Here is a 9,123-nt window from a genome sequence, read left to right on the forward strand (position 1 = left end):
TTCAAATCTTTTCAATAATTATCGATATCGATCAATATGCATTTTTTTTTATCGATAAGCTTTTTTTCTATATCGCCCAGCCCTAATATATATATATATATATATACATACATACATACATAGTGATTACACTACCGTGCAAAAGTTTGGGGTCCCCCAAAGTATTTTTTGTTTTCCTGAAAAGTCACACTTATTCACCACCATACGTTGTGAATAGAAAATAGAGTCAAGACATTGGCAAGATTAGAAGTAATGATTTGTGTTTGAAATAAGATGGGTTTTTTTTACATCAAACTTTGCTTTCGTCAAAGAATCCTCCATTTGCAGCAATTACAGCATTGCAGACCTTTGGCATTCTAGCTGTTAATTTGTTGAGGTAATCTGGAGAAATTGCACCCCACGCTTCTAGAAGCAGCTCCCACAAGTTGGATTGGTTGGATGCGCACGTCTTGCGCACCATATGGTCAAGCTGCTCCCACCACAGCTCATTGGGGTTCAGATCTGGTGACTGCGCTGGCCACTCCGTTACCGATAGAATACCAGCTGTCTGCTTCTGCTATAAATAGTTCTTGCACAATTTGGAGGTATGTTTTTTCCGTTGTAGGAAATCTTCAATTTCTTAGCAATTTCTAGCATGGAATAGCCTTCATTTCTAAGAACAAGAATAGACCGTCGAGTTTCAGATGAAAGTTCTCTTTTTCTGGCCATTTTAAGCATTTAATTGACCCCACAAATGTGATGCTCCAGAAACTCAATCTGCTCAAAGGAAGGTCAGTTTTGTTGCTTCTGTAACAAACTAAACTGTTTTCAGATGTGTGAACATGATTGCACAAGGGTTTTCTAATCATCAGTTAGCCTTCTGAGCCAATGAGCAAAAACATTGTACCATTAGAACACTGGAGTGAAAGTTGCTGGAAATGGGCCTCTATGTAGATATTGCACCAAAAACCAGACATTTGCAGCTAGAAAAGTCATTTACCACATTAGCAATATATAGAGTGTATTTCTTTCAAGTTAAGACTAGTTTAAAGTTACCTTCATTGAAAAGTACAGTGCTCTTCCTTCGGTAGTGTGTATATGTGTGTGTGTATTAGGGATGGAACGGTTTATGAAAACCGTCAGAATCGTTCGGTTCGACTGTCTTGGTTCAATTAGCGTGTGTTGCGTTCGGTTCAAGCGCTGCTCCTTTTTCTCATAGGCGAAGCGTGTACACTCCAGAGCTGTTAGCATAAACAAAACGTGTTGCACAATGCTTACACACTGTTGCACTTTTATCTAGAACTTTCTTTCCGCCGTCATCGTAGGTCACTCTAAATGCAAAGCGCTCCCATACAGCAGACCTATAAAGTGCTGCTGGCGCGTCTTCCAACTCCTGTTCTTTCCCACTCGCCAGTCCGACACAATTCTCCACAACAACTGATTTTTGCCCAAAGACCCTTATGATGACTACAATATTTGGATTCAGCGTTCCCTCGCCCGGACACGGGTCACCAGGGCCCCACTCTGGAGCCAGGCCTGGAGGGGGGGCATGATGGCGAGCGCCTGGTGGCCGGGCTTTTACCCATGGGTCCCCCCTTACATGGGCCCACCACCCGTGAGAGGGGCCATAGGGGTCGGGTGCAATGTGTGTTGGGTGGCGGCCGGGGGAGGGGACCCTGGCGGTCCGATCCTCGGCTGCAGAAGCTAGCTCTCGGGACGTGGAATGTCACCTCGCTGGTGGGGAAAGAGCCGGAGCTAGTGTGTGAGGCTGAGAGGTTCCGGCTAGAAATAGTCGGTCTCACCTCAACGCATGGTTCTGGTTCTGGAACCAGTCTCCTTGAGAGGGGCTGGACATACTTCCACTCTGGAGTTGCCCACGGTGAGATGCGCCGGGCAGGAGTGGGCATACTTGTTGCCCCCCATCTCGGCGCCTGTACGTTGGGGTTTACCCCGGTGAACGAGAGGGTAGCCTCCCTACGGGTGGGGGGACGAGTTCTGACTGTTGTCTGTGCTTACGGGCCGAACAACAGTTCAGATTACCCACCCTTCTTGGAGTCCTTAGAGGGGGTACTGGAGGGTGCCCCTCCTGGGGACTCCCTTGTTCTGCTGGGAGACTTCAACGCTCACGTGGGCAATGACAGTGAGACCTGGAGGGGCGTGGTTGGGAGGAATGGCCGCCCTGATCTGAGCTCGAGTGATGTTCTGTTGTTGGACTTCTGTGCTCGTCATGGATTGTCCATAACGAACACCATGTTCAAGCATAAGGGTGTCCATATGTGCACATGGCACCAGGACACCCTAGGCCGCAGTTCGATGATCGACTTTGTCATCGTTTCATCGGACTTGCGGCCGTATGTCTTGGACACTCGGGTGAAGAGAGGTGCTGAGCTTTCCACTGACCACTACCTGGTGGTGAGTTGGCTCCGGTGGTGGGGGAGGATGCCGGTCAGACCTGGCAGGCCCAAACGTGTTGTGAGGGTCTGCTGGGAACGTCTGGCCGAGTCCCCTGTTAGGCGGAGCTTTAACTCCCATCTCCGGCAGAACTTCGAACACATCCCGGGGGAGGTGGGGGACATTGAGTCCAAGTGGACCATGTTCCGTTCCTCCATTGTCGAGGCGGCTTATCTGAGCTGCGGCCGCAAGGTTGTCGGTGCCTGTCGTGGTGGCAACCCTCGAACCCGTTGGTGGACACCTCCGGTGAGGGATGCTATCAGGTTGAAGAAGGAGGCCTATCGGACCTTTTTGGCCTGTGGGACTCCGGAATCAGCTGATGGGTACCGGCGGGCGAAGCGGCATGCGGCTTGGATGGTTGCTGAGGCAAAAACTCGGGTGTGGCAGGAGTTTGGAGAGGCCATGGAGAAAGACTTCCGCACGGCTCCGAAGCGATTCTGGTCCGCCATCCGGCGTCTCAGGAGGGGGAAGCGGTGCAGCACCAACACTGTTTATAGTGGGGATGGTGTGCTGTTGACCTCGACTCGGGACGTTGTGGGTCGGTGGGCGGAATACTTCGAAGACCTCCTCAATCCCACCAACATGTCTTCCATTGAGGAAGCTGGGCCTGGGGACTCTGGACTGGGCTCTCCAATCTCTGTGGGCGAGGTCGCCGAGGTGGTTAAAAAGCTCCTCGGTGGCAGGGCCCCGGGGGTGGATGAGATCCGCCCGGAGTTCCTCAAGGTCCTGGATGTTGTAGGGTTGTGTTGGCTGACGCGACTCTTCAACATTGCATGGACATCGGGGGCAGTCCCCCTGGATTGGCAGACTGGGGTGGTGGTCCCCCTATTCAAAAAGGGGGACCGGAGGGTGTGCTCCAATTACAGGGGAGTCACACTCTTAAGCCTCCCCGGCAAGGTCTATTCGGGGGTGCTGGAGAGGAGGGTCCGTCGGATAGTCGAACCTTGGATTCAGGAAGAGCAGTGTGGTTTCCGTCCTGGTCGTGGAACGCTGGACCAGCTCTACACCCTCAGCAGGGTCCTGGAGGGTGCATGGGAGTTCGCCCAACCAGTCTACATGTGCTTTGTGGACTTGGAGAAGGCGTTCGACCGTGTCCCTCGGGGGGCCCTGTGGGGGGTTCTCCGGGAGTACGAGGTGCCGGGCCCTTTGATACGGGCTGTCAGGTCCCTGTATGACCGGTGTCAGAGTCTGGTCCGCATTGCCGGCAGTAAGTCGGGCTCGTTTCCGGTGAGAGTTGGACTCCGCCAGGGCTGCCCTTTGTCACCGATTCTGTTCATTAACTTCATGGACAGAATTTCTAGGCACAGCCAAGGTGTTGAGGGGATCCGTTTTGGTGGCCTGAGGATTGCGTCTCTGCTTTTCGCAGATGATGTGGTCCTGTTGGCTTCATCAGGTCGTGATCTGCAGCTCTCGCTAGATCGGTTCGCAGCCGAGTGTGAAGCGGCCGGGATGGGGATCAGTGCCTCCAAATCCGAGGCCATGGTCTTGAGCCGGAAAAGGGTAGACTGCCTTCTCTGGGTCAGGGGGGGTGTCCTGCCCCAAGTGGAGGAGTTTAAGTATCTTGGGATCTTGTTCACGAATGAGGGAAGAAGGGAGCGGGAGATCGACAGGCGGATTGGTGCAGCATCTGCCGATTTACCGGTCGATCTACGTTCCTACCCTCATCTATGGTCATGAACTCTGGGTCATGACCGAAAGAACGAGATCGCGGATACAAGCGGCCGAAATGGGTTTCCTCTGTAGGGGGAGATAGGGTGAGAAGCTCGGTCATCCGGGAGGGACTCGGAGTAGAGCCGCTACTCCTCCACGTCGAGAGGAGCCAGTTGAGGTGGCTTGGGCATCTGTTTAGGATGCCTCCCGGACGCCTCCCTGGTGAGGTGTTTCGGGCACGTCCCACCGGGGGGAGGCCCCGGGGAAGACCCAGGACACGCTGGAGAGACTATGTTTCTCGGCTGGCCTGGGAACGCCTTGGGGTTCCTCCTGAAGAGCTGGAAGAAGTGGCTGGGGAGAGGGAAGTCTGGGCCTCCCTTCTTAAGCTGCTGCCCCCGCGACCCGACCCCGGATAAGCGGAGGAAGATGGATGGATGGATGGATGGATGGATGGAACTGATTTTTTCCTGCTACACCCGGCTACGCTGCTTTGCTTCTTCTTCTTCTTGTTTACTACTGGTAGTTGGCTTTGGTCGCAGTACCGCCACCTTCTGCTCTGGAGTATAAATGCTTCGCCTATGAGAAAAAGGAGCAGCGCATGAACCGAACGAAACACACGTAAACTGAGACAGTCGAACCGAACAGTTCGGACGGTTTTCATAAACCATTCCATTTTTTAAGTCTACGTATATATTTCTGTGGTTCCAGGTGTAACGATAGATCTAAAGGAGAGCGTCTGGGAGGCTGGTGGTTAACTAAATATTAAACAGGGGTGTCCAAACGTTTTGCAGAGAGGGCCAGATTTAGTCTAATGATACTGTCTGATGTTTCCCAAACCATTACCACTGCAAATTAACATATAAATATATAACTATACCACTTTCCTGTCTGCAGGTAGGTCAATGTTGCTAATGAGATTTTGTTGTCAATTGTATTGCCAGGGTCGTCAAAGGTCAAAATGGTAATAAACAAAATTCAAATTACCGTAATGTTTTTAAGTAAGTTGGTTGAAATTTTTATTACATGTATTGATTTTATTTTAATTATTCTTGTGAAGGAAAATAAGTTCATTGACATCATCTGTGCTTGAGGATGAGGCAGCAACTTTTTGCACTGATGATGTCACCAGCAGCTAAAAATACCCTCTCTGATGCATTACTGGTCCCTGGGACACAAAGATGATGATTTGCATCAGATCGAAGGATTCTTATTCAGCCCTGCAGGAGTTTCAGATTTGTATCTTCGGACTTGATCTTCAGCACTTATTGCTGGAGTTTTTAGTCCCTGAACCTTTATTGTTGGTAAACAGACTGTCCCAAGGAGAGACACCAAGCTGCTGGTTTTCTTGGGTTTCTTAGGCAAAGAGTATCCTGAGATCCTTTATAAGCATCATTGCCATAATTATCTTGCTATTAAATAGGACAAGGGAAACAATAATATTGAACACACTTTAACTCTTAAATTTAGTGATATTCTTTCTATACAATCTTTTAATTTTCAGTGAACATATATTTATTAAATATAAACATTTAAAAAAATACTTACATGACATGATGCAGTGGCAGCCTCAGTCTGCATTCTGGAGAAAGTGTTGTTTGGGTCTGCAGCAGACGGGAATGGAAGGGCCTTAAAGAGAGGATCCAGTGCTGATGTGTGTCTTTCTGTCCATCATATCTTGAAAAACAATATGTATGAGTGAAGATAAATACATGATGAAAAAATTGTCATTGGCTGGAATATAAAAAATATACATAAAGAATACCTTTTTCTAAAGAATACCAACAGAAAACTGATGTTCCCACAACGGTAGCTAGACATCTCTGGAACTACATTGGGGCCATAATGTTTGTCAGAAAGAGTTTATTTAAAAAAAAAAAAAAAAAGGAAACTGAAGAAGATACATTTAAAAACTAAAAACAAACATGAAAACCAAAATGAGGAGATTTTAATCTATAAAAGCCACCCATCAATCTTTTCCTGCTTATTCGTCACAGTGGTACCCATCTCCAGTAGTCTGTTGGCAAAAGGGACAATGCACTTCGGAGAAGTTATCTGAAAAACAAAATCACCTGAAACTAGTTTAAAATGTCTTTTGTGGTTGAGAATCTGCAGATTGTTTGTTCAGACAGATTTTAAAGCTGTGATGATTAAAGTCGAGGTCCACACCTTTCCAGAAGATAGTTTAATATTGACCATTCTTTTGTAACCTGTGATATGATGTCAGAGCTGCAGTAGTTCCAGTCTGTATATATGTAGTAAGGTCCAAAACAAGTGTGATTGAAGTGAAGTGTCCTTTTTTTAACCTACATTAGAAATTGTTTCTGCTGTTTTTCTTTACAGACCACCTACTGGATTTTGCTGGAAAAGAGGAACTTTTGTCTGACCAGCAGCTCTGTAAACAGGAGAGGAATTCCAATTTGGACCAAGAGGAACCAGAACCTCTGCAGATAAAAGAAGAGCAGCAAGAAGCAGAACATCCCTGGATAAAAGAGGAAACCATGGAGCTCCCCATTAGTGAGCAGCTTGTTCTGAAGCACGAGACTCGAGATAAAGGAGAGAAACCTTTCCTGTGTTTAACACGTGGAAAAAACTTTTCAAACAAAGAACATTTGATAAATCACAGGAGAACACACACGGGTTGGAAGGTTTATAAATGTCTTGCATGTGGAAAGAGCTTCACTATGAAATCCGAACTTGATAGACACATCAGAATTCATACAGGTGAGAAGCCTGTCTCCTGTACAATTTGTGGCAAACGTTTTACTGTAAAAAGTAGTTTGACTGTACACATGAGAATTCACACCGGTGAAAAACCTTTCTCCTGTACGATTTGTGGTAAAAAATTTATTCATAAAAGTATTTTGACGAGACACATCAGAACTCACAGAGGTGAGAAACAATTCTCCTGTATGATTTGTGGCAAAAATTGTGGTCGGAAAGGTAGTTTGACCAAACACATGATAAGTCACTCGGAGGAAATACCTTTTTCTTGTAGGACCTGTGGGAAAAGCTTCATTCAAAAATCTGATCTGAATAGACACATCAGAATTCACACAGGTGAGAAGCCTTTCGAATGTCGTTTCTGTGGAAAACACTTCACCCAGAAATCTTATCTTGATATACATATCCGGACTCACACAGCTGAGAGGCCGTTTTCCTGTGCAAGTTGTGGCAAAAGTTTTTCTCAAAAAGGTCATTTGACTGACCACATTAGAACTCATACAGGTGAGAAGCCTTTCAAATGTCTCTTCTGTGGAAAAAGCTTCACAAAGAAATCTTATCTTGATATACACATCCGAATTCACAAAGCTGAGAGGCCGTTTTCCTGTACAAGTTGTGGCAAAAGTTTTACTCAAAAAGGTCATTTGTCTGACCACATTAGAACTCATACAGGTGAGAAGCCTTTCAAATGTCTCTCCTGTGGAAAAAGCTTTACAAAAAAATCTCATCTTAATAAACACATCAGAATTCACACCAGTGAGAAGCCCTTGATTTTGCAAGAATCTAGCCCCTCCCATTTCTAATTTCTTTGTAGGGTCTAACTATGAAACCAATCTGTTTTTGCAGAGTTTGAACCTACCGTGTATTACCCTATGCTAAGAGTTCTTCTAAAATCCTCTGGGGCTGACAGAATTTGCTGTGTTAATTACCCCTTTCCCAAGGCCACACCCCTTTTCAAATTTGAGTCAGGGACTTCTGCTTTCACTTCTCTCTTTGGTTGACAACAATTTTCTGCGCTTGCAATAGTTTTATCATTTAGGTCGTTGGTTTTTAGTGACTAGAAAAGTCACAAAGATGTTTAAAAAACTTTGGCTACAGAAAACCTGCTAAGACTTCCAGGTTTACTTAAGAACCATGCCCATATATTAGGGATGGAACGGTTTATGAAAACCGTCCGAACCGTCCGGTTCGACTGTCTCGGTTCGGCTCGTGTGTGTTTCGTTCGGTTCATGCGCTGCTCCTTTTTCTCATAGGTGAAGCGTGTACACTCCAGAGCAGAAGGTGGCGGTACTGCGACCAAAGCCAACCACCAGTAGTAAACAAGAAGAAGAAGAGGAAAAATGTAAATGGAAAAATCAGAGCTTAAAATAAAACTCAAGATTTGTACTTTTTTATGTTGTGTAATTTTCTTTTTCTTCGAATTAATATTATAAAACTGGTATCGAAAAAAGTGTCGTTCAGGAACCGGTATCGAAGTGAAGGTATCGGTATTGGTACCGGCACCGAACATTTTTGAACAATACCCAGCCCTACGCAATCACGTTAAGAGTTACAGCCAATCACCGAAACTTGGTACCGAAAGACGAGGCATGTTTCTATACTCTGTAGAACCGAAGCATTTCGGTCGGTACCATAAAAGAACCGATGTTCGGTACCCAGCCCTATCCAAGAGTATAAATTTTTTTGAGAACTTTCACTTTTACTTCACTACATTTACAAACTTAATTGCATACTTTTACTCCGATACATTTTCAATGTTTGGTTTAGTTATTAAGTAAAAAAATAAATAAATAAACGGACGAGAGAGCGAGAGAAACGCAAGTGTTTTGACCCCACCTACTGACTACAAAGTCGGGTCTTGCCTGGGCTTGTTCATTAACACCAATAGGATACGCCTGTTTCAAAGCCAGTCTAAATTCTTCCTGCACTTGGTTGTTTATATTATTTTAAGTGAATTTAACCTTCAAAGTTTACCAAAATGTAAAAAAAATGTCATTTAAACTGCACTACTTTTTACTTATACTTTTTACTACATTACTTGAGTACATCTATTTTTTAGTAATTCTTACACTTAAGTACAAGCCATTTCAAACACTTTAAGACTTTTACTCAAGTAACATTTCAGTCAGTGACTTGAACTTTTACCAAAGTCATATTTTGGAGAGGTACTTATACTTTTACGTGACTCCGAGATTTTAGTACGTAATACAACACTGGATTTTGCTGTGTTATATGTATATATATGCGAGTCATGGGTACCTGTTGAAGGCATCAAAATTAGTTCTAAGAGCATTTAAAAGCATTGAATTAGAGTTACTCATT

At 45.4% G+C, this 9,123-nt stretch overlaps 1 protein-coding gene and 1 long non-coding RNA gene across 2 annotated transcripts; both read left to right on the plus strand.

Moving 5' to 3' along the window:
* Nucleotides 1-5,066: 5,066 nt before the first annotated feature.
* LOC119782588 lies at nt 5,067-5,963 on the plus strand. Its single transcript, XR_005280689.1, has 2 exons — nt 5,067-5,105; nt 5,138-5,963. It is a non-coding gene; the product is annotated as an uncharacterized LOC119782588 (long non-coding RNA).
* Nucleotides 5,964-6,355: 392 nt separating this feature from the next.
* On the plus strand, nt 6,356-8,033 carry LOC119782589 (gastrula zinc finger protein XlCGF8.2DB-like). The gene has a single exon (XM_038283595.1). The coding sequence runs from the start codon at nt 6,579-6,581 to the stop codon at nt 7,602-7,604; it is 1,026 nt and encodes a 341-aa protein (XP_038139523.1). The 5' UTR covers nt 6,356-6,578; the 3' UTR covers nt 7,605-8,033.
* Nucleotides 8,034-9,123: the final 1,090 nt, after the last annotated feature.

Source organism: Cyprinodon tularosa, unplaced genomic scaffold (genome assembly GCF_016077235.1).
Source record: "Cyprinodon tularosa strain WSP-4 unplaced genomic scaffold, ASM1607723v1 ctg1956, whole genome shotgun sequence".
Classification (NCBI taxonomy): Eukaryota; Metazoa; Chordata; class Actinopteri; order Cyprinodontiformes; family Cyprinodontidae; genus Cyprinodon; species Cyprinodon tularosa.

Bases quoted from the DNA above. Each gene is read 5' to 3' on its own strand.
- LOC119782589 (XM_038283595.1), top strand. From the start codon at position 6,579: ATGGAGCTCCCCATTAGTGAGCAGCTTGTTCTGAAGCACGAGACTCGA.